Source organism: Coenobita brevimanus, chromosome 18, assembly GCF_032717465.1.
Source record: "Coenobita brevimanus isolate Jiangsu-jjx chromosome 18, ASM3271746v2, whole genome shotgun sequence".
NCBI classification, from domain to species: Eukaryota; Metazoa; Arthropoda; class Malacostraca; order Decapoda; family Coenobitidae; genus Coenobita; species Coenobita brevimanus.
Genome location: NC_136971.1, coordinates 2568793 through 2595288, shown reverse-complemented (window position 1 = coordinate 2595288; position 26496 = coordinate 2568793). Strand labels below are relative to the sequence as shown.

General features: G+C 42.3%; 1 protein-coding gene across 1 annotated transcript in view; it reads right to left on the bottom strand.

Annotated features, from left to right (window-relative positions):
• rad50 (DNA repair protein rad50) overlaps nt 1–26496 on the bottom strand; it is a 120772-nt gene that overhangs the window by 15884 nt on the left and 78392 nt on the right. The window contains exons 19-24 of the mRNA XM_080265983.1: nt 23240–23440; nt 19888–20094; nt 19231–19404; nt 9463–9588; nt 4264–4447; nt 648–765 (exon numbers count right to left, since the gene is read on the bottom strand). Of these exons, the coding sequence (XP_080122109.1) occupies nt 648–765; nt 4264–4447; nt 9463–9588; nt 19231–19404; nt 19888–20094; nt 23240–23440 (1010 nt within the window). The remainder of the gene's footprint in view (nt 1–647; nt 766–4263; nt 4448–9462; nt 9589–19230; nt 19405–19887; nt 20095–23239; nt 23441–26496) is intronic.

Here is a 26496-nt window from a genome sequence, read left to right as displayed (position 1 = left end):
GATGAAGGTGCAGCTGAAGCACGTACAGTAATCCAGTGCTGTGCTGCACTTAAACCTTTGCACTGTGAATTATAATTGTTTAACACTGCACATTCTGTTCTTACTTGTGCCACGCCAGTTGCAACATGTTGCACTCTGCACTTAATCCTTTGCACTCTGAATTCTAATTTCTTAACACTGCACAACACTGCAAAGTCCGATATGGTCTAGTGGTGAGGTATTGCAGTTTTTTCACTGCTTATTCACAAAAACGAGCACATGGGCAGCCATGGTGATGAGCGTGCAGTCACGATCATAGTTAGGCAGGAACTGGGGAGGGGAGGATGCAGGGGGTGCTCTACTACGCGCCAAAACACATCTGTTCGTCACCGCGTAGCAAATTTAAAGTAGGGATGAACGCATATCAGCTTTTCTTGGGGGGGTGGGGATTTTAACATTTATGGCCATTTTTGGTGTCAAAGGACCCGAGCCCAAAATGTCAGGGAGTTGGCATGTCCGGAACCTGGGCATCCAGGTCTTAAAGGGATTACTGAAGTTGAAATAAAATGATCAAGCATAGTAGAACAACCTCAGAGGTGGCAGTGATAGGGGTTGTTTGCAAGTCACAGTCCTCAAGTAAGGATAAGACAAATTCTGTAATTTCTGACCTGATAATTAGAGACGCCAAAACCTTTTGACCTGCAGAACACCTCCCTCGCATATCCATCTCAACCTCATTCTTCACCATAACAACTCTATAGTTGTATGTCCGACGTTTGTCTGCACCTGTAACCAATATCAACAATAATCACAATCCAGAAGAAAACAATATTATGATCATTATTAACTTAAACATTCATATAAACACAGTCAAACACTTTCCGGTTCCATGCATGTTGAGGTATACAATTAACTGTAATTTTAATCTTTATATAATTTTTCACAGACTACACACTACACATCAAAAGTACACTGACACTGCAAATCAGATATATGTCTGACAACATTATATTACCACAGATCTTTATTATTTCTCATGTATTATTACCGTCCTAGAAGAAAGCTTTTGATGTACGATGTGCATCTGTATTTATCTATTTTTACTTACCTATTTGCGTTCTACAGAATATGAGCTAAGCTCATGTTGTCCTGCCACTAATGATACAATTACACTACTCAACAAATTTCAACTTTTTATCTAGTTCAGAAATGAGAATGGGTGATTTGGGGTAAAGTGACAGTGCTGATTACAAATACTGTTTTACTTTTTCTCTATCAAGCACAGATTTTCTGAAATTTAGCCTTGAAATTTTTCTCCCACAAGTCATAAATCAATATGTCCCTATCGCCTGGTAATATTTTTTTAATCGAGAAATACTAACTGGAATGTAAAAGTAATATGCAGAAATAAATCAAGTGTATTATTCGACTGCTGTATGTAAATTTCATTGTGAATACAGGTAATGTACTCATAGTACGGTTAATGATGATTTATTTCTGTTCTCTACTTCAGATTCCCATGCCTGCATCCAACAATAGTTTGCGATCATACTAGCACCAATTCTACCATGGTAATTATGTTTCATTACCGCAATACCCTGGTGAAAGCGTTCACCCTGTTCATCACTAACATCACCCAAGTTTGTTAGGGGAAAAAACAAGATATGTGTGAAGAAAATGGATTTTAGGAGACATGCGGTATCCAAGTTCATGGTATGCAACCAGGAGCTCTTCAACAATTTCCACTTGACTTTCACTGCGATGACTGCCCAGAAAACCAACACAAATTTTTTTAAGTGACCTCCAAGCCCAAAGTCTGTTTTGAGGGTTGCATCAAACTACAGTACCTGTCTTTCATCAGATTCCGAATTTGTGGGACAACGAAAATGCCTTCCTTCAATTTAGCATTTCTAGTCTTAGGGAAGACTTTCTTCAGGTGTGTAAAGCCTGCACCAGTCTTATCCAAGTTTTTCATCAAGCCTAACAATGTGAAGAGGCAGAAGTTTGATATCCTCCACTTAGATGAGTGGTTCACTCGGTACGATGTGTCACCAGCTTCATAGGTACTTCGGAGAGGTCAATCAAGCTGGATGTAGTGCTGCTGCACATCACAGCTGTCCCATAAACACAGGAAGCAACAGGATGAAATGGGGTAATTTCACTACGAACGTTGTTTTTTGCTAAATACAAACTGCCACAAATGGAATATTGACATTTTTATTGCTTTACCTATACAATCAGCTTTTCTGCTAAAGATACTTATAACTGTTTTTGTATATTTCTTTTCTTCCACGTACCCTCGATGAGCTGGTCTAAACCAGTTTGCTGCCCTCCCCTCCCCCCTCTCTCATACCCTTCGATGAGCTGGTCTAAACCGGTTTGCTGCCTTCCCTCCCCCACTCATAAACAATATGAAGCACTATGCACCCAAATCGCACTGAAATCATACAAGAATGGCTGAAAGTGTTATTTTGTATTACAGTATATTGTGAATTACTGTGGCTGAGAAGATTAGGAGAAATACACTGAGGTGGTTTGGACATGTGGAGAGAATGGAGAATGAAAGACTGACTAAGAGGGTGTAGGTAGGTGAGGTGGAGGGAGGGAGAGGGAGGGGTAGACTGAGGATGAGGTGGAGGGATGGAGTTGAGAGGTATATGAGGGAGGGGGGGTTGAGTTGGGGGAGGGTAGTCAAATGGTGGGTGACAGAGCGACTTGGAGGCATTTTGTCTGCGGCCACCCTTTGCGGGATTAGGGTGTCGAGCTATAGACAGATAGATAGAATTACTGTGATAAAATACAAGTGACCATCATCCACTCACTTGATGTAGTGCTGCCTACTTCTTCCTTAGCCTTTATCATTCCTTTTCTGTGCTTGCCCTCCTCTCTTCCAATTTCTCCCATTTTTCCTGTCACTTCTTATTGCTTTTCTTTCCTTTACAGGTGTCTTTACATTGAGTGACAAGCCAAATGGTTTCTAGTAGGCCAAGAAACTATTTACAACGCTGGGTGGTAACCATATAACCAAACCATACATGCTCCCTATGTGTCAACAAGTGGGTTGGTGGAGGGTTAGTGACCCTCCCCATAAAACAAATAACTCAAAGTCAAATGGCCACCCCTTACGGGATTATGGCGTCTGGCAATAGATAGATAGATTTTGTGATATTTTTGCAATAATCAGAGAAGTCATGATGCTACATGCATTAGCTAGCGAATATTTTTTGCGGTTGCAAACTGTGCAGCAATGCTATGAAATGACTCATGACATTATATCAATAAGCCTTATAAAAGTAAGTGGTAATAAAAGTCATTCATGAAGTCAGGCATAAAGGACTGAATGGGAAAGCTGCCTGAGATCGATCAACATGGAGAGCTGCCAGTAGGTGACCATGGCTGATGCATGCAAGCATGTTGGAGCCTTTATAAATGACACGAAACAAACCTCACTTTCTTATGGGAACTTAGTCCATCTTTTTCTGACAATTCTTTCACATGCTGAGGAAATGCTGGTGAGGGATACTGACATACAAATTAGTGGGTCTTCTCTATCATCTTTATAAACTGGCACTACTTTGTCCTTTTCAGGTGTACTGGCAACTCACCTGTGTTCAATGAACATTTAATATCATTAATTGGCTGCACCATTTTATCTGCACATTCTTTCATTATCCATCTTGTGTGTGTGTGTGTGTGTGTGTGTGTGTGTGTGTGTGTGTGTGTTTACTATGCTGTACAGCGATTTCTTGGTTATAGCAGTTTTTATCATCATTGTGAGATGAAAATCTTTGCTCTTACTGTTAATGCACACTTTTTGGCTCAATAAGAGTTCCTGAGTGAGGAACATGTAAGCTGGGGGGGGGGGGGGGGACCTGTTGGTAAGACCCATGAAATTTTAAGAAAGCTTTCACATGGTAGCAAGGTTGGAAGCCCTGTGACTGACCTGCAACAAGTCTCTCATTCCAACTGCATGACCTATGGAAATAAAAATAGATATCCAAGCATCCAAAACTACGTTTTTTCTTGCACTTGTCACTATATTTTAAAAGAGTGCTGGAAATGGATGCTGTGGTAAAGGTAAACAAACCACAACTTCCTCCTTTCCCCACGAAGGAGGATGGTGAACTTCAGGGAAAGGGCAACTTCAGCTTGCAGTCCACTCAGTAGTGTCTAGATGAGTCTACAGCCAAAATAAAACATCATTTGCAACCCATAATAATATGTTTGTGATGGCAATTAAATAACAAACACTAAAACATTACTGTGAACAATATGTTATATTACCTTGTGATTCTGTTTCATCAGTCTTGATTTCAATGTAATCAATGTCATTGCCCTTGTAGGTTGTACGCCACAGTTCACGGATTATTTCGTTGATGTTCTTCATCTTGTCAAGGTGATAGCGCATAATGGCTGTATCAAGTGCCTTGTAGTACTTGTTCAGGTCATCTGCTGCGATGTCTGTGCACTGCAAGAGAGAACAGTCTACACTACAACATGCCCAAGGGTATAGCAAGACATGTCTGTCCTCTGTCACAAGGTAAGCAGCAGTACTTCTCATTTTGTGATACTTTAAGGACAGTGAATTACTACACTGTAATATATTTTCTATCATCATCACCATTATAATCAGGACCTCCTATCCCACCCAAGGGCAGGGTGAGGAGTAGCAATGTCCAGACAGCTCAAATCTGCCCAGTCCAATGGGCCACGCTTCCATTCACTCATCATTCAAGCCCCCGAAATCCTGGCTCTATCTGATGCATCAAAAACATCCACCACGTTCTGTAGCTTTACATAAGCGTATCCGATTAAGTCCGTCCGGATGCTGCCACATTAAAAAGGGGTGACAAATCCCTGATCATGCACTTGTCCTCACAACATTCATCCAGGCAGCTCAATCTCTTGTCAGTTCCCTAGCCTCACCGACTTCCAAACCTCTCTTCCTCACACATTCATCCACCATATTTCTCCACCTTCTCCTTGGCCTACCTCGCCTCCTCCCTCCTTCAAATTCACTCAGATATACCTTTTTCACCACTCCATTGTTTTCCATTCTCTCAAAACGACCATACCATCTCAGTACACTCTCTTCGATTCTGGTGTCCACCGACTTCCTCATTCACACATCTTTCACAAATCACATTATTTCGTATCCTATCCACCCTCTGTACTCCATGTACATTCCTCAGTAGTCCCATCTCCACTGCTCTTACTCTTGACTTTTCATTTTCATGCCACATCATAATCTCACATCCATATGTTAGAGTTGGCACTAACACTCTTTCATGTAAGCCTCGTGCAGATGCAACACTCAAGCCTCTGTTTCTTATCAAGGACTTCACTGCACCAGCTACTTTTCTTCCTTGCGCCACTCTACTTTCAACTTCTTTTGAACATTATCCTCTCTTTTCTATTACTGTACCCAGGTATATGAACTCTCTCACCAATTCCAGTCTCTCTCCATTCATTGTAACATCGCACTAGGAGTCACCTTCTCTCTCAACAACCATCACTTTACTCTTCCACATTTACTCTCAAGGCACAATGCTCACAGACATCAGCAAAACTCTGCACTAGCCTACCAAGTTCTTTTCCAGTACTTGCAAGCAGTACAGCATCATCAGCATACAACAAAGTTGAGATATTCCACCCATCACCACGCATTACCAACACCATCCTTCACTCCATTACTTGTGTTTTTACTTCTCTCATCACGCCATCTATATATATATATTGAACAACCATGGGGACATCACACAACCTTGTTGCATGCCCACACCAATCATGAACTATTCACTTAGATGCCCATTAACCCTTGCAAATGCTTCACTACCATCATAAAAACTCTTGACGGCACCTAGCAGCTTACCCTCTACACCATGCATGCGTAAAACTTTCCACAATCCTTCTTTGTCCACCTGGTCATATGCTTTTTCCAGATCCATAAATGCCATTAACACCTTATGGTCCTTCTCACAAGCCTTCTTTACTATCTGTCTCACTGCAAATATTTGATCCACACATCCTCTGCCACTCCTAAAGCCACCCTGTTCATCACTCACAAGGACTTCTGATCTCTCTTTTACTCACTCTATAATAATTCTTCCATATAACCTTATGCCACGATAATTCCAGCACTCACTTCGCTCACCTTTATTTTTGTACAGGGGTACAATCACAGCTTTATCACAGCCTAATTTGTAGTTACATACAATACACGGGCACTTCACAGTTATATGTCGGATGATGGCCTTGCTTTGTCAGCCTTGAATACCCAGTTTAATTTATCAGTGCACCTCTATTTCTGTTTATGAGTTAGTTTTCAAATGTTATGTTAATATACAAATTAATTATTACCTCTCAACAAGAATAAAAGTGGAATTGGAGAAAAACACACGCTTTTTATTGACCCCTCAGAACCAGTGAAAACTTCCCCCACTTAATTAAGCCCTTGGATTTGGCGAAAATGGTTTTGGCAGGGTTATTCTGACACCAATTAGTTGCCAAAATGGAGGACTTACTCTAAATGCATTTAATAAATTACCTTCATTTCAGTGGATGTTAGCAGATTAACTGAAACTAAATGGAGAGGTAAGACTGTGAGAGAATGGGAGTATGGATGGGGTATATGTGCAGGTGTAGGTAAGAATGAGAGGGCAAAAGACGGAGTGTGTATTGTTGTGACTAACAGATGGAAGGAGAATATAAGAGAGTATGGATCAGTTGGTTCAAGGATTGTGTGGGTAAGATTGAAAGCTGGACTACAAGTGTGGACGATTGTGCGCATGTATGTGCCAACGCAAGATCGTGCAAGCAGAGTGAAAGAAGATTTCTGGACAAATGTGGAAGCGTGCATGGAAAAGTTTGAAAGGAATGAGAAAGTGTTTCTGATTGGTGATATGAATGGTAAAGTAGGGAATGTGAAGGTGGATGGAGTAGTTGGTGAGTGGGGTGTGCCTGCAGACATAGATGAGAATGGCAGTGCTTTAGTGGACATTTGTGCCAGGAGGGGGTTGGTGATAGCCAATACACTCTCCTGGCACAAAATGATCCACAGGTATACATGGCAAGTGATGAAATGGATGGATGGTGAACTGAATGAAAGGAATGCAATGACTGATTATGTGTGTGTGGATGAAAGGATGCAAAGATGTGTAATGGATACAAGGGGATATAGAGGTTGGAGAAATACAAGGGAAGGACAGGAGGAAGGAGTAGATGTAAGGAGAGTGAAAAGGTTACAAGAGGATGAGAAAAAAGCAGAATAAGAAGTGGAGGAATAATTGGGTAAATATGAATTGGAGCAGATGGGGGATGTGGAAGGTGTGTGCGAGATATTCACAGAGGAAATATGTGCAGCATGTGAGGAGGTGTGTGGGATGAAGAGAAGACGAAAGGGGGTGCAAGGAACAGCATGGTGGAATGAAGAGGTAAGACAGGCTGTGACATAAAGGAAGCAAGCATATAATGAATGGATGAGAAACAGGGGCGTGGAAGAAGGTGAGAGGTGGAAGAAGGTGAGAGATGGAAGAGAGAGTTATATGTAGAAAGGAAGAGATAGGTGAAAAGATCTGTAAGAGAGAATAAGAAGAGGGTGGATGAGGAATTTGGAAGGAATTTGAGTGGAAAGTGGAGGGAATGTAAGAAAATGTTCTGGAAAGAGGTAAAGAGAGTCAGACAGGGTGGCAATGAAGTTAGTAGGGGAGTGAAAGATAAAAATGGTAGATTACTAGTGGAGAAGGGAGAAAAGTAAGCAGATGGAGAGAACACTTTAATGAACTGTTGAACATAGAGAATGAAAGTAATGCGAGTATAAGTGGCTGGGGAATGGCTGGGAGAAGGAGGGAGGTGAGAAGACAGGAAGAAATCAGTAGGATAGAAGTTGTGGAAGCACTAAAGAAAGTCAAAATGGGGAAGGCCCCAGGAACTGATGGAGTGTGTGGTGACATGCTGAAGCATGGGGGAGAGATAGTAGTAGAATGGATGTGGAAGATGTGAAGATTGGCCTGGGTGGAAAGTAAAGTCCCTGATGATTGGAAGTCAGGTATAATTATTCCCTTGGCCAAAGGGAAAGAGGAAAAAGAAAAATGTGGTAATCCTAGGGGCCAATTGTCTTCTTAGTGTAATAGGAAAAGTATACGGTAGGATACTTATTGACAGAGTTAGGGAAATAACAGAGGAATTAGTTGGAGAAGAACAGGGACGCTTTAGAAAGGGAAGAGGTTGTGTAGATCAGATATTCATTCTTAGATCTTTAGTGGAAAAGTGTCTAGAGAAGGGAAAGAAGTTGCATGCGGCCTTCATGGATTTGGAGAAAGATATGACAGGGTGGAGAGACAAGGACTGTGAAAAGTGTTAAGAATATATGGAGTAGATGGGAAGTTGTTGAATGCTGTGAAGAGTATGTATGAGGGTGCTAAGGCTGCAGTGCATGTGGATAGTGAACTGAGTGAGTTTTTCTATTTGAAGGTTGGGTTGAAACAGGGATGTGTCATGTCTCCACGGTTGATCAATCTGTATATGGATGGGGTTATAAAAGACAAACAAGGTAGGGCACTGGATGTTGGAGTGGCCCTAATGAGAGACGGCAGTGTTTGGAAACTCCTATACTGTCGTTTGCAGATGATAATGTGTTGTTAAGTGAAGACTAAAGGGAGCTGCAAGGCTTGGTGGATGAGTCTGGAAGTGTGTAAGAAAAGGAATTTAAAAGTGAATGTAGGGAAGAGGAAAGTTATGGCCTTCAAGAGAGGTGAAGTCAGTGAATGTACAGTGAGGTTGGATGATGAGGAAATGGAAAATGTGTGTACATTTAAGTACTTGGGTAGTGTGATGAGTAAGGATGAAAGTTTGGAGGGTGAAGTGCTTGAAAGTGTACAACAAGGAAGAAAGGTTGCTGGTTCCTTGAAGGCAGTGATAAGAAACAGGGAAGTGAGCATGGAAGTGAAAAAGTTATTACATGACAGTATTGTGATACCAACTCTAACGTATGAAACTGAAGCTTGGACATTGTTGGAGGGACACAAGTCCAAAGTGATAGCAGTGGAAATGAGTTATTTGAGAGGAGCCTGTAGAGTCACATGGAGAGACAGACTGACAAAAGAGGATGTGACACAGCGTTGTGGTGTGGATGTGGATGTGGATGTGATAGGAAGCATTAGGAAAAACACACTGAGGTGATTTGGCCATGTGGAGAGGATAGAGAGTGACAGACTGACGAGGAGAGTGTATGTGAGTGAGGTGGAGAGGGAGAGAGGGAGGGGAAGGCCAAGGATAAGATGGAAGGATGGAGTGGAGAGGTGTATGATACAGGGGGGTGTGAATTGGGACCAGGGCAGTGGCAGGGGACAGGGTGATGTGGAGGCGATTTGTTTGTGGCCACCCCATACAAGGGATTAAGGTGTATGGCAATAGATAGATAGATTTCAGTGGCTGTTTTTGGAACTAACAGGAGAAGGAAACTATATGCATTTGATAAATTACCTTCATCTCTATAAGTTTTTCCTTGTAGTTCTTCTCTGCATCTCGAATCTCCTTCCGTCTAAGGTCAGTTTCCCAGCCATGGATGGTTCCACTAATTTCCTCCAGACGACCACCCAATGATGCTTTCTAGGCCCATCAATACAAAATTACCAGTTAAATACATCAAGAAAATGTTTAACAATAGCATAAATATTGAACAAAGCAAATGATATGTTAGTCCTTGATACACAATATGATACCATTTTTAAGTTTTCATTTGCTACTATATCCACTGTTAATCAGAGATACAATACCTACTGAAGTTCCACAGGTACCTACAGAGCTTAATTCTACTTTCCCATAATTTAAAGAACAAGTCTATGAAAATAAACTGTAATACAGTCCCGTCATGTTAAGCGACAAGAGTTGCATGAAATGAAGACCCATCAGTAAATAAAACCCACACTGAAGATGGTGGTAGTGTCCACCGAAACTGTTTGGTAATTATATTCTTCATCTACAAATGTGGGTTTTATTTACCGTCTTTGATTATCACACAAAAGTGATTCATCCAGCCATTATGAAGACCCATCACATAGCGAAGTTGATATAACATGGGTTCAACGGGGTTGGGGAGGGTGAACTCAACTATGAAACCTAAAATGCCTCCTCTCCCCTCCCCCCCAAAGCTGTAACCCATCTGAAGTTTGTCCTATGCCAGTATGGGTTGTCACCAAGCTCCCCCCTCCCCCTGGATTGGCAGACAGTTGGAGGGCCTGGATGATCACTCAACAGGTATCACTTCACTTAATATCGCACACTGCCATGGGCATCCGGAGGGGGGGCAGTTGCCCCCCCATGGAATCCCATAGTGTGTTTTGGAACTTTCTCGGTCGTCACGTATATTTTGGTTCCTTTGAGTTGTAGCATATCATCATACGAATACTTTTCGACTGCGATTTAAGTACATCTTGATACCATACTTTACAGTGAATTATATGCCCATTAAAATCATTATTTCAAAGTTCTATCTATCTATCTATAGCCCGACGCCCTAATCCCGCAAAGGGTGGCCGCAGACAAAACGCCTCCAAGTCACTCTGTCACCCACCATTTGACTCCCCTCCCCCAACTCACCAGCCATCCCTCACATACCACTCAACTCCATCCCTCCACCTCATCCTCGGTCTACCCCTCCCTCTCCCTCCCTCCACCTCACCTACATACACCCTCTTAGTCAGTCTTTCATTCTCCATCCTCTCCACATGTCCAAACCACCTCAGTGTATTTCTCCTAATCTTTTCAACCACATCCACATCTACCCCACAACGTTCCTTCACTTCTTCATTTGTCAACCTGTCCCTCCATGTCACTCCACATGCTCCTCTCAAGTAACTCATTTCCACTGCTCTCACTCTTGACTTGTTCCCCTCTTGCAAGGTCCACGCCTCGCTTCCATACGTCAGGGTAGGGATCACAATACCATCATGCAGTGACTTCTTAACTTCCATACTCACCTCCCTATTTCTCATCACTGCTTTCAGTGTGCCAACAGCCTTTCTTCCCTGCTGTACCCTTTCACGTACTTCATCCCCCAAAGTTCCATCCTTACTCATCACACTACCCAAGTACTTGAATGCACTCACATTCTCCATATCCTCACCATCCAACCTCACTGCACACTCTGTGACTTCATTCCTCTCAAACACCATAACTTTACTTTTGTTTACATTAACTTTCAGCTTCCTCCTCCTACACACTGTCCCAAATTCATTCACCAAACCTTGCAACTCCCATTCATCTTCACTCAACAATACTGTATCATCAGCAAACAGCAACACCGGAAGCTTCCAAATCTCACCCTCATTCATTAGGGCCACCCCCACATCCACTGCCCTACCTTGTACCTCCTTTACGACCCCATCCATATATATATTAAACAGCCATGGAGACATTACACACCCGTTTCAGTCCCACATTGAGATCAAAGAACTCACTCAGCTCACCATCCACTCGCACCGTAGCCCTAGCTCCCTCGTACATACTCTTCACAGCACTCAACAATTTCCCCTCCACTCCATATATTCTTAATACCTTCCACATACCTTTCCTATCTATTCTGTCATAAGCTTTCTCCAAGTCCATGAAGGCAGCGTACACTTTCCTTCCCTTCTCTAGATACTTTTCCACTAAACATCTTAGAACAAATATCTGATCTACACACCCTTTTCCCTTCCTAAATCCCCCTTGTTCTTCTCCAACTAGCTCCTCTGTCATATGCCTAACCCTATCAATGAGTATTCTACCATATATTTTACCAGTCACACTAAGAAGGCAAATACCTCTATGGTTACCACATACTTCTCTCTCCCCTTTTCCTTTGTACAGAGGAACAATTATACCTGATTTCCAGTCCTCTGGAACCCTTCCCTCTTCCCAAGCCAATCTACACAACTTCCATATCCACTCCACAACAATCTCACCCCCATACCTAAGCATTTCACCACACACTCCATCAATTCCTGGGGCCTTTCCCAGCTTAATCTTCTTCATCGCTTCCACTACTTCTGACCTACTGATCTCTTCCTCCTCTCTCATCTCTTCTTCTCCCAGCCATTCCCCAACCACTTATACTCACACTGCTCTCACTCTCTACATTCAACAAATCCTCAAAGTGCTCCTTCCATCTCCTCAATTTCTCTCTCTTCTCCACCAACAATCTATTATTCCTATCTTTCACTCCCCTACTATTTCCCCTTTCACACTGCCTTACTTTCTTTACCTCCTTCCAAAACAATTTCTTACTCTCCCTCCATTTCACACTCAGATTCCTCCCAAACTCTTCATCCACTTTCTTCTTACTCTCCTTCACCAGTCTCTTAACCTCCCTTCTCCTGCCCACATATACCTCTCTCTTCTCTCTCTCATCTTCTCCCCTACCTCTACTCGCCAACCATTCACCATATGCCTTCTTCTTTTGTTCCACAGCTCGTTTCACCTCATCATTCCACCATGCTGTTCCTTGCACACCCTTGCATCTCCTCCTCACTCCACAAACAGCCTCACATGCTGCGCTTATCTCTTCCGTGAATATCTTACATACATCTTCCACTCCTTCCATCTGCTCTAGCTCATATCTTCCCAATCTTTCTTCCACTATGCTCTTATACTCTGTCCTCTTCTCACTATCTTGCAATTTCTCCACTCTTCTCACAGGAGCTGCTTCCTCCTGTCTTCGCCTTCGCCTCCTCAACCACTTTCTTTGCAGCTCTACCTTGGCCATCACTAAGTGATGGTCCGAGACTCCATTCCCCCACCCTCTCCACACCCTTGCATCCAACACTTGTCTTCTCATTCGCTCATCCACACACACGTAGTCTATCATTGCCTTTCGTTCAACAAGTTCACCATCCATCCTCCTCATTACTCTCCATGTATACCGGTGGATCATCTTATGTGAAAGTAGGTGTTGGCTATTGCCAACCCCTTACCAGCACAGATGTCCACCAAAGCACTACCATTCCCATCTACTTCCGCTGGCACACCCCACTGACCAATCACTCCATCCACTCGTACATTCCCGACTTTGCCATTCATGTCTCCAATCAACAGCACTCTCTCGCTCCTCTCAAACTTGTCCATACATGCTTCTACTCTCGCCCAAAACTCATCTTTCACTCTTGCCACTTGATCCTCTGTTGGAGCATACACACATACAATCGCCCATGCTTGTATACCTACTTTCATCCTCACCCATACAATCCTTGCACCCACTGTTCCATACTCTCTTATATTCTCCTTCCACTTCTTGCTGATCATCAGACATACTCCCTCTCTTGCCCTCTCATTCTCTCACTGACTCCCGCACATATACCTACACCGTATTCCCATTCTCTCATCCTTTCACCTTTCCATTTAGTTTCAGTCAATCCACATATATCCACTTTTGCATCCTCAAGCACCTGGACAATCTCTCTCTCTTTCACTTCATCATTCACTCCTCTCACATTCCACGTTCCTACTCTCAGAATGTCCTTTGTCCGTTCCTTAGTCGTCAACGTATGGTCCGTCCGGGTCCGAGGCGCTTTATTTGCTTTTTTAGTTAGTTCTTTTTACGGGGTGGGGCACTAACCCACCACCAACCCTTTTAGTCGCCTCATACGACAAGCAGGGATACTGGGGGAGTATTCTTGAAACCCCCCAGAAAATGCACATATACGTGTATGTGTAAATTTTTATTTTGCCCCTCTTACAAAAAATCCTGCAGACGCCCCTGCACACTGAGCTACTTGTTACGCGTTTGCATTGTTATTTGGTCTTTCATGCACAAACTGGAACAAAAGGCAGATAATCACAGCAAATGTAAACAATGGGCAGCCATCTTGTCTCAGTCAGCTTACAGGACGCCCTGTTATGGGAAAGCTGGGTAAGTAAGGTTGACAAGATTTCCAAGTCACAAATATCCGTATTTCAGCCACAAAAAGGCATCACTTCACTTAATATTGCACACTGCACTATCTGTTAAGCACCTGCATTATTATTGGGCAACAGCAAAGATGTTTCAGTGGACTTTCATGCACAAAATGGAATGAGAGGCAGTTATAGCAAATGTAAAAACTTGGAGGCCATCTTGCCTCAGTCCGCTGACTGGAGGCCACACTATGGGGAAGCTGGATATGTAAGGCAGACACAATTTCCAAGTCACAAGATTCAGTATTTCGCCCACAAAAAGGCAGCACATCACTAAATGTCGCACACTGCACTATTTGTTAAGTGCTTGCACTGTTATATGCCAATAGCAATGGTGCTTCAGTGGCCTTTCATGCACAAAATGGAACAAAAGGCAAACAATCACAATGAATGTAAGCACTGGGCAGCCACCTTGCTTCAGTCAGCTGACTGAAGGCACCGTTGTAGTGAACTACGGTATGTAAGGTTGACCCGATCTCCACAACTTTAAGCATTTCACCCACAAAAATGTGTAACTTCACTTAATATTGCACACTGAACTCATTGTTAAGCACTTGTACTGTTATCTGGCAACAGCAATGGTTTTTCAGTGGCAATTCATGCACACAATATAAGGGATGGCAATCACAGCATGTAAAAACTGGGCAGCCATCTTGGCTCTGACAGCAAACTGTTGACTTCCATATCTCACTGCATCCCCACTATATTCCTGGGGGTGGTCATCGAAAATATCATTCTAGCAAATCGCTACAAATTTTTTAACATTATTAAAAAAAAAGGATATAACTACTGACTTATTGCTCTACCGATTTCACATAACAAAGCTGTATAACAACACTACGCTGTTTTCTGACACATATCCTCGAACAATAAGATTTATCTTCATACTGTATACAGTGAATTCCCTTGTATTAATCACCACATCACCCAGTATGCATCATTATCTGTTACAGCATATGGGGACAAATTTTAAAAAGATCCACAGGAAAACCATAAAAAATAGATATCTGGTCATTCGGCAGAGTCCTACTATCTAAACACTGCCATAAATCTCATCACAAAAGTCTATCTATTTATCTATCTATTGCCAGATGCCTTAATCCCTTATATGGGGTGATCACAAACAAATTGCCTCAACGTCACCCTGTCCCCCACCATTTCACTGCCCTGCTCCCAACTTACACCCCCCTCACTCATATACCTCTCCACTCCATCCTTCCATCTCATCCTCGGCCTTCCTCTCCCTCTCTCCCCTTCCACCTCACTCACATACATTCTCCTCATCAATCTCTCTCTCTCTCCATCCTCTCCACATGGCCAAACCACCTCAATGTGTTTCTCGTAATGCTTCCTATCACGTCCACATCCACACCACAACACTCCTTCCTCATTTGTCAGTCTGTCTCTCCATGTGACTCTACAGGCTCCTCTCAAATAACCCATTTCCACTGCTCTCACTCTTGACTTATGTCCCTCCAACAACATCCAAGCTTCACTTCCATATGTTAGAGCTGGTATCACAATACTGTCATGTAATAACTTTTTCACTTCCATGCTCACTTCCCTGTTTATTATCACTGCCTTCAAGGAACCAGCAACCTTTCTTCCTTGTTATACCCTTTCAAGCACTTCACCCTTGCCATATTTGGTAATTTTCTTTTTAGTCTGTCCCTATCATTAATTTTCTTCTATTAAATCTGGTACCTTTTTGTAGTGTAGCGGTACTCTGTTTTTAGAGTAGCTCTACACTGAGTGGCAAGCCTAATGATTTCCTGTAAACCAAGAAATCATTGAAAACACTTAGAAGAAACCTTATAACTAACCAACACTTGTTCCCTATGTGGCAGCAAGTAAGTTGGTGGAGCATTAGTGCCCCTCCCCTTACGAACAAGATGCCACAGACCAGGACTGACCAACTGGTGACAAATACGGACCGAACAATGGACATGGTACAGATTGCGACATGGAATGTAAGGGGTGCAAAAGATGAGGTGAAAGAGAGAGAGATTGTCCACATGCTTGAGGGTGCAAAAGTGAATGTATGTGGATTAACCGAAACTAAATGGGGGGGATGGTGTGTGAGAGAATAGGAGTATGAGTGAAGTATATACACAGGAGGGGATGAGAATGAGAGAGCAAAAGAAGGAGTGTGTATTCTTGTGTGCAAGAGATGGAAGGAGAATATGAGAGTATGGACCAGATGGCTCAAGGATTGTATGGGTAAGATTGAAAGTTGGACTACAGATATGGGCGATTGTGGGTGTGTATGCGACAACGCAAGACTGTGCAAGTAGAGTGAAAGAAGAGTTCTGGACAAATGTGGAAGAATGCATGGAAAAGTTTGAAAGGAATGAGACAGTGCTTTTGACTGGAGAAATGAATGGAAGAGCAGGGAATGTGAAGGTGGATGGAGTAGTTGGTAAGTGGGGTGTGTCTGCAGAAGTGAATGAGAATGGCAGTGCTCTAGTGGACATCTGTGGTAGGAGGAGGTTGGTGATAGCCAATATCCTCTTCAGACACTAAATGATCCACAGGTATACGTGGCGAGTGATGAGAAGGGTGGGTGGTGAACTGAATGAACAGAAGGCAATGACTGATTATGTGTGCGTGGATGATAAAATGAGAAGGTGTGTAATGGATGCAAGAACCCACAGAGGTTGGGGGAGTGTACATTCTGACCACCACCTGATGGTGGTAAAAGTCAAGGTTCAATGAAACAGGAATAATAGAAGGGAAGGACAGGAGGAAGTAGTTCATACAAAGAGGGTAGAATGGTTACAAGAGGATGGAAAAAGGTAGAATATAAGACAGAAGTGGAGGAGCAACTGGATAAATATGATTTGGAGCACATGGGGGATGTTGAATGTGTGTGCAAGATATTCACAGAAATCTGTGCATCATGTGAGGTGGTGTGTGGGGTAAAGAGAAGACGAAAGGGGGTGGAAGGAACACCATGGTGTAATGAAGAGGTGAAACAAGCTGTGGCATAAAAGGAAGCATATAGTGAGTGGATGAGAAATAGGGGCGTGGAGGAAGTTGAGAGATGGAAGTGACAGCTATTAGCAGAGAGGGAAGAAAGAGGTGAAAAGATTAGTAAGATACAGTACGAAGTGAGTGGATGAGGAATTTGGAAGGAATCTGAGTGTAAAGTGGAGGGAATGTAAGAAAATGTTCTGGAAAGAGGTAAAGAGAGACAGGGTGTTAAAGTAGTTAGCTGGGGAGTGAAAGATAAAAATGGTAGATTACTAGCAGAGAAGGGAGAAAAAGGGAGCAGATGGAGAAAACACTGTAAGGAATTCTTCTAGAGAATGAAAGTAATGCTAGTATAGTGGCTGGGGATTGACTGGGAGAAGGAGGGATGTGAGATGAGAGGAAGAGATCAGCAGGATGGAAGTTGTGGCAGCAATGAAGAAAGTCAAAATGGGGAATGCCCCAGGAACTGAAGTAGTATGTGGTGAAATGCTGAAGCATGGGGGAAAGATAGTAGTAGATTGGATGTGGAAGATGTGCAGATTGGCCTGAGAGGAAGTAAACTCCCAAAGGATTGGAAGTCGGGTATAATTATTCCCCTGTACAAAGGAAAAGGGGAAAAAGAAGTATGGTAATCAGAGGGACATTTGTCTTCTTAGTGTAACGGGAAAAGTATATGGTAGGATACTTACTGACAGAGTTAGGGAAATAACAGAGGAATTAGCTGGAGAACAGGGAGGTTTCAGGAATGGAAGATGTTGTGCAAATCAGATATTCATTCTTAGGTCTACAGCGGAAAAGTTTCTATAAAAGGGAAAGATGTTGTATGCAGCCTTCATGAATTTGGAGAAAGCATATGACAGGGTGGACTGACAAGGATTGTGAAAAGTATTAAACATATATGGAGTAAATGGCAAGTTGCTGAATGCCGTGAGGAGTATGTATGAGGGTGCTAAGGCTGCAGTGTGTGTGGACAGTGAACTGAGTGAATTTTACTATTTAAAGGTTGGATTGAAACAGGATGTGTCATGTCTCCATGCCTGTTCAATTTGTATACGGATGGGGTTATAAAACAGATACAAGGTAGGGCACTGGATGTTGGAGCAGCCCTAATTAGAAAGGGGAGTGTATGGAAACTCCCTGTACAGAGTACCATTGTTTGAAGATGATACTGTGTTGTTAAGTGAAGACAAAGGGGAGCTGTAAGACTTGGTGAATGAGTCTAGGAGAGTGTGTAAGAGATGGAATCTAAAGGTGAATGCAGGGAAGAGAAAAGTTATGGTCTTTGAGAGAAATGAAGTCAGTGAATGTACAGTGAGGCTGGATGATGAAATGGAAAATGTGAGTGCATTTGAGAACTTGGGTAATGTGATAAGTATGGATGGAAGTTTAGAGGGTGAAGTGCTTGGAAGGGTACAACAAGGAAGAAAGGTTGCTGGTTCTTTGAAAGCAGTGATAAGAAATAGGGATGCAAGCAAGGAAGTGAAAACGTTACTGCATGACAGTATTGTCATACCAACTCCAACATATGGAAGTGAAGTTTGGACCTCGTTGGAGGGACACAGGTCAAGAGTGAGAGCAGTGGAAATGAGTTATCTGAAAGAAGAATGAAGAGTCACATGGAGAGACTGACTAACAAATGAGGAAGTGATGTGTATTGTGGTGTGGATGTAGATGTGATAGAAAGCATTATGAGAAACAAACTGAGGTGGTTTGGCCATGTGGAGAGGATGGAGAGTGAACGACTGACAAGGAGAGTGTATATGAGTGAGGTGGAGGGGGGGAGAGGGAGGGGGAGGCCAAGGATGAGACAAGGATGGGGTAGAGAGGTATATGAGGGAAAGGGGTGTGAGCTGGGAGCGGGGCAGTGAAATGGCGAAGGACAGGGCGACATGTAGGCGATTTGGTTGTGGCCATCCTTTACGGAATTAAGGCATCTAGCAACAGGTAGATAGATAGACCTTTATGTTCCTATTGTTCATTTTCTTCTCATGTTCAGCAATAAGTATACCCCTCCTCTTCAATACATTTCGCACACATATTTCTTTGCATATCTCCACACCATAGTCTCACACCCATGTGTTACAGTTGGCACTAATCAGATTTTGCTTGCCGATTTACAGCACTATCTCTAACCTTATGATATGCATGGGGGTTACAAATGACTGACTGACTGAACAAACTGGTCATGGACAGCTAGTATACAGCATGTGTAAAAAACAGCTGGCAACACTAAGCAATGAAGTTACCCCAACCATACACTTCTGAAGAAAAATCAACCAATATACATTAAATATGGTGCAACAATTCTAAAATACAATGTAAAGTATATACATGAAATTTACTTACTTTGTTCTGGATTTCAGCATTTTTTTCAATGAGGCCATTCTTTTCATCGACTAGAGTTTCAATATCAAACTCTTTCACACTTTCTTCAAGCTGTGTTATGGCTTTTTGAATAGCAATGGCACCAACTTCCTTCTCTCTTATCTTCTTTTCATTATCAAGATTTCGTTTTCTTTCCTGAAAACACAGTGTACAACAATATTAGTACACCATGATCATTATCACCAGCATCCTAACGAAGATTCTAAAGACAGGTCTTGTAAACGAATGAGAGAGAGAGAGAGAGAGAGAAAGAGAGAGAGAGAGAGAAAAAAATATGGTGCTAAAATATTATGATCAGATAAATGAACAATTATGTGACAGCTGATTGTAGAACGAGGGTTTGTACCTCCCTTTTTGCTCTACATCAAGCAGTCAAGTATTCCTCTCTGTTACCACCACATTTGCATTCCCGAAAAAGTCTTCTCTTTATCTATGGCTTCTACACCTTCATCACAGTTCCAAAGAACACTGGCTATGCTGAACTGAACTACTGCTATTATCATCAGCCTTTCCTCCAATTATACATCAAGGGTTTACATCAATTAACATAATAATGGACACTTACTTCTATCTTAAAAGTAAAATACTGTATTAGTTTCTGACTCAAATGCCACTCACCTTTTGGCTAGTTACTTCCTTCTCAATCATTCTGTTCTGTTCTTCCAAGAACTTTTTTCGTGTTTGTAGAGATGCTACCTTTTCCTGAATTGCAGTAACTTTGTGCTGACTCTCCCTAAGTCGCTCCTCTCCACCCTTGTACATGTATTGCATAATGCTCTCCTGCAGCTCGTGGATACTTCTGTGTTTTTCAATTATTTCATTCACCTGTCATAAAATATATGGTGAATAATGGAACAACAAAGACGAATCATAAGGCAATTTCTGCAAGTGTCTTGCTTATCTACCAGCTACACCCCTGCAAAACTGATGCTGGGCCACAAGTTACAATTAGCAGTTGATCTGTTAATGGGAAGACCACCCGGTGAAGAGCTGCCTACAGACACCTCCAACTATGCAAAGCATCTTCAGGAAAGTCTGGCTGAGGTACGTCATCAAGTTCGAAAAGCTCTGAAGTTATCCGGCAAAGTGATGAAGCGCATGTATGATGCCAAGGCAAGTGAGGTGAGTTTCAAGGATGGTAACAAAGTTTGGTTGTATAATCCTAAGTGGAAGAGGGGACAGTCCCCAAAGCTGCAGAGCCCATGGGATGGGCCTTATACTGTGTTGGACTGCCTATCAGATGTAACGTACCAGATTCGGGGAGGCAGAAAGTCTTTCCCAAAGGCGATACACGTGAATCGTCTGTGGCAATACCATGGGGCAGGACAATACAGCTGGAACGTCTCTGAGGAATTGTGCTCACCCCCAGCCAAGGATGTTGAGAACGACCAAACAGCTGATGTATAAAAGGATGGTGACAGTGTCCCAAGTGAAAAAGTGAATCAGGAAGAGGGCCAAGACATTCCAGCTGGAGTGGATTGTGTGGAGGAGCAGGGACGTCATTGGAAGTGGTATGGGAGAAGACATAAGTTGAAGGATTATTCTGAGTATGCGTTTAGTTTGGATTAAGGATTATGTTTGTATACATTGTGTGGTTTTGTCAGGATGACATAGGACTAGGGAGGGGGTAGTGTTGAGATGTGGGATTTGCTAGTTAGGAAGTAATGGAAGGTTCTCAGTGCTTCTCGTATTTTTCCGTTATGTGTCACAGTTGCCAGTTAGCCTGCTACAGTTATATTGTAAAGTTATGCATTCATTTTCAAGCTCTTTTTCTCTATAATGTTTTATTTATGTGACTGTTTGTTATATTATGTACTTTTATCTCAGTTTGTATATTAAATAATTTAGAGTGTTACGCAGTGTACCAAAACACTGGATATTTTGAATGTCACTGAGTTGGTAACTGTTGCTTCTCCATGAATGTTGTAGATCATTCCAGTATACAGGAAGCATATATAAGGATGGGGATGGGACTAGAGGGGTTTCAGTTCAGTTTGCATTTAGTTCAGTGTCAGTACAGTTAGTGAAGATTGTATAGCTCCAGTACTTGTAAAAAGTGTGGAATGTAGTTAGAACGCATTAAGTGCAATTACTTGGTGAATAAAGACCGCGAATTTGAGAAGCCAGTGTTTATTTACCACACATGAGCTGATCTTGTTGCACACCAAAAGGTTGTCCATGGGAAGAACAACTCACTGGGCAACGTCCCTCCTATACTGAACTACTGCTGTTGAAGCCTGTGGCAGTGTGGAACAGGGACATAACAATATTTTTTACCTACCTTTGAACTGATTCAATGGATTTGTAAGGATGTACAGAAGTGCATTTTCAAGTATGCAGAAGATCCATCAAAATACTGTACAGAGAAAATACAGTTATAAAAGATATAGGTTAGGTTTGGTGAGGTTAGCATAAAACAGAGTATGTTAGGATAAATTGGACTGGGTTGTTATGAGTATTCAGGTTGGGTTTGGGTAAATCAGCATTGACAAGGACAATTTTGTGTCCAAAATAGCATTCTGAGATGGTGTCCATCTGTCTCTGGTGCACTAAAAGATAGCATCCGTCTATCTTTGGCACTGTTGGGGACTGGAAACATCGTTTACCACCATAAAAATAATAAGAAATATATGGAAAACAAACTTAAAGAATAGCATGTGGATTGGCAAGGTCCTTCTGCTGCATGAACTAAACCATACATTTACTTCAGTGAGTCTACAGTTAGAGGCAAGGGCAAGGTGAGCTGCAGTTCAAGAGTTCAACTAGGTATGTATACCCAGTCATCACTTTCTATTAGTTTAACCATGCCCACGTTTTTCTCGTACTTACCAGAGCAGAATATATGTGCCAGTAAGTGGGTCAATATTGTCGTAAAAGGGAAATCTGGGCTTGAACTTGGGGTGCCTGGGACCAAACAGTAAAATCCCAACGGTTCTGTGTACAGGTCTCCCTCGTTTTACGTTGTATCGTTTTACGATATTTCGCATTTACGATCCTTATTGTTTAGTACCAAGTGTTCATTTTACAATTGAGCTCCCTCGCATTTACGATTGGACATGTGGAAATCCCGTGCTCACAGGCAGATCAGCTGAGAGTTGCATGGCATACCTGCCCAAACCTCCACCTCCACCACCTCTCATTCTCCTGATTCATGCACCCCTGCCATCCAAACCTCCTCCACCCCTGCTTCCTCCCTCTCCACCTCTTGTGTTGACGAGTGATGGGCTTTGGCCCAGGATGTCTCCTAGCATCGGAGGAGACATTAAGGCATTACGTCCTCCAGCCTCAGGGGGAGACCGACTAAGCGTGGACGGAGCTATAGTAAAGTAGGAGGGTACATAACAGTACATTACAGTACAGTACAGCTGTATTTCATGTTGTTTTTGCTATTTCATGTCTTTATGTTTGCAAATGTACATACATATGTGATTCAGATGCACTACAATACATAAAACATCATCATTATTATTGCACATTAGATCACTTGTATGGGTCTTGGGTTCTTTATCCTTGAGTCCAGGAACGCATCCCTATTTTTCTCATTAAACCTTAATTTCGCTTTACGATATTTCGGTTTACGATTGCCTTTCTAGGAACGCATACCAATCGTAAAACGAGGGAGACCTGTACTCAATATCACGTGCCATGTTCAGTACCAATTATGTTCTATATCATACATATACAACACCTTCCATAATTCCTTTCAGTTTACCTTGAGATATGCTTACATTTCAATCCATAAATGATATCAATATCCTGCGGTTCTGTTAATGTTTTCTCCATACTTACCTTACTGCAAAAATGATCCAAAGATCTTTTCATTGTCAAACCACTGTCTTTGACTTACGGGATAATCTGATACTGATATCTGTCTTATCTTCATTATCATTAATGCTTTATAAACCTTTCCCACAACACTCAGCAATCTCTTCTCAAATCCTTCTTTACTCATAGACTAAAAAACACATACCTTAGAATTTTGTTCCTCTATGAATACTTCCTTCTCTTTGGTGATCTTGGCCTTCTCATCACTCTTCTGACATAACTTGTACTTATAAGGTGCAACCTCCAACTTCGCTTTCTCTCTCTCCTCCTCAACCACCACTCGTGACTCCTCCAGCCGGTTCACTTCATCTCTCAACTTTTCAGTTTCCTGAATCTTTGTCTTCAGCTGGAAATGAAAATTTTGTGCTACTGGGTAATGCTGCAATGGTGACATTTTATCTCTATCAATGGCCACACAAATGACAGTTCTCCCTCTTTCACACTTTCTCTTTCCTTCTTTTTTGGATCCTAACCACACCTCATCTTCAGGCAGAATAATATGGTCACGATGGCAGCAATGAAGATGACAGAAAAGAATGGTGTAGTTTGTTTCGTTGATTTAAAGAAGCCCTTTGACAGAGTCTATAGGGTGTGGTGAAATGGGCTATGAGAAAACTTAGGATTGAGGAGTGGCTGGTTAGAATTGTTATAGCTGTGTGTGCAGGTGCTCGTAACCAGATGAGAGACAACTGACACATGAGTGATGAGTTTTCTGAGAATGCTGGCTTGCATCAGGGGCTAGTCTTGAACTCCTTGTTGTTTGTCAAGGTGCTTGTAGCCCTCTCACATGACTTCAGAAATGGACTCCATTGGGAGATATTATATGCTAATGACTTGGTGCTGACTGCAGAGAAAGAAAGGGAGGTAGTGGATTTAGAAAATGGAGGGACAGAATGGGGCACAAGAGTTTTAGATTACATGCAGATAAAACAAAAGTGATGATGTCTTGGGTTGGTGGCAGTACTGCTAAAGCAGAGGAAGTGTGGTCACGTGTGGTTTGCCACAAGGGTGTAGGAAGTAGCTCCAACTTGTGTAGCATTTATGATTAGCAGATGCATGCGAGATGTAGTGGTATTAGAGGTACACTGCAAGATACTGTTGAATTTGTGTGTGCAGTGCGTCATGGAGCGTATGAAGAGACTATCATGCATGAAAGGACTGATCTTGCTGGTGACTCTCTCAAGTGTGTGGAAGAATTTTTTCATTTGGAGGACATGTTATGTGCTGGAGGTGGGACTGGAGCTAGCTCTGTGGCTAGAATGGGGAGAGGCTAAATTTAGGAAGTTCAGGGAGCTGTTGGCTCTCTTGACACATACAGAGGGCTCTCCCTCCATGCTGAGGGATCTTTAAATGCAGAATGTGTTTGGAATGTAATGCTGTAAGGTCATGACACCTAAGCTGTAAAGGAAGAGAATATCTGTAGGCTCAAATGTAGAGAAATGACAATGATTAGATGGATGTGTAGTGCATCCTTGAATGTGATGCCTGGGGAGGGCTAGGATTACAACTGAAAGCTGAGAGGAAGGATGGGGCTGGAGTGGTTTGGTGTTGTGATCAGGAGGGGTAGACTGAGATGGTCTGGGCATATTGAGAGTATGGAGGATGGCAATTGGGTGCTGAAGATGAGAAGTGTGAATGTCAGGAGTAGGGTTGCGAGATGCAGACCGAAAAAGACCTGGAACGAAGTCACAGAATGTGACCTCAGGGATAAGGGACTGCATAGGGAGGCTTCCTGAGATTCAGTACTGTGGACAGCTCCCATTTGGTGACCAAAGTTGATGCATGCATGCACGGTGGGGCTTTCATTAACAATACGACTCCAGCATTATCATCATTCTAATTCCATTACCCATCTAAGAGATGGAGTAATGAAGGATACAGAAAAGAAGGTAGAGAAACAAATAAAAACAGAAACATTGTATTACAACCTGTTATGTGAAATGGACCAAACAACCATAAATGACTTACTTGAGCTGACAATGATGACTTATGTACTTATTTTCCTGTATTTTTCATTATGGATTTCACATTCATATGTCAGTAAGTCATTCCACAGACTTTAAAACACTTGTCTGCACATACATACTTCAACCACCCATTTCAACCTTTCGTCAGTTTCTTTGTTTCCTCAATTTCCAAATGTAATCATGTAACATATCCATCCATCCTCTCTTTGGCTGACTAAATCTCCTCCTAACAAGCCTGTCTGCATATTCCCACTGCAGGAAAAAAGAACCATATGATTTCTTATAAAAATCATAAGAGTAAACATTAAACTTTACATTTTATTGGTGTTCTTTTTGTTGAATTACTTGGGGAAACAAAATACTTGTGCAACTAGGCAAATTAACAAGCTCATAGTAATCTTATGGTAATACATCTCAGGATTAGTGGTACCCAACCACCTATTGCTTCAAATTTTAACAACTAAATTACTGACATAATTTAGTACAGCCACGATCCAGTATGTGATGGGGTTAGGTCGTGAAAACCTATCGTATACTGATTTATTGTAAATCGAGATCAATTTAACATGGGTTCAACGGGAATACACTGGGAGTCATGGGCCATATAAACTAAAATCCCCCAAAAATACTTACTCTTTTACTTTTAGGTTTCCTCTCGGGACCCTCAGAAGCACCACACTTTCCATTAAGGGTATCATCCTTGCTAAAGGTGATTTTCAAATCACAAGTTTCAGTATTTCACACAAAAAAATTAACTATCTATCTATCAATCTATTGCCAAGTGCATTAATCCTGAAACAGGTGACCACAAACAAGTTACCTCCATGTTGCCCAGTACCCCGCCATTCACTGCCCTGCTTCCAGCCTTACCCCCCTCTCTCACATACCTTTCCACTCACTCCCTCCATCTCATCCTTGGCCTCCCCCTCCCTTCCCCCTCCTCCATCTAATCTATGGCCTCCTCCTCCCTCTCCCCCCTCCACCTCACTCACATACACTCTCTTCATTAGTCTCTGCTTCTCCAACCTCTCCACGTGGCCAAACAACTTCAACGTATTTCTCCTAACACCTTCAATCACATCCATATCAACACCACAATGTTCCTTCACTTCCTCAATTATCAGTCTGTCTCTTCATATCTTTGGATGCTCCTCACAAATAACTCATTTCCATTGCTCTCACTCTTGGCTTGTGTCCTTCCAACAAGGCCCAAGTCTGACTTCCGTAAGTCAGAGCTGGTATCACAATACCGTATTGCAGCAACTTATTTACTTCCACGCACTCTTCACTGCTTCTTATCACTGCTTTCAGAGAGCCACCAACCTTTCTTCCATGCTGTACACTTTCAAGCACTTCACCCTCTATACATCCATCCTTACTCGTCACACTACCCAAGTACTTAAATGTACTCAAATTTTCCATTTCTTCATCATCC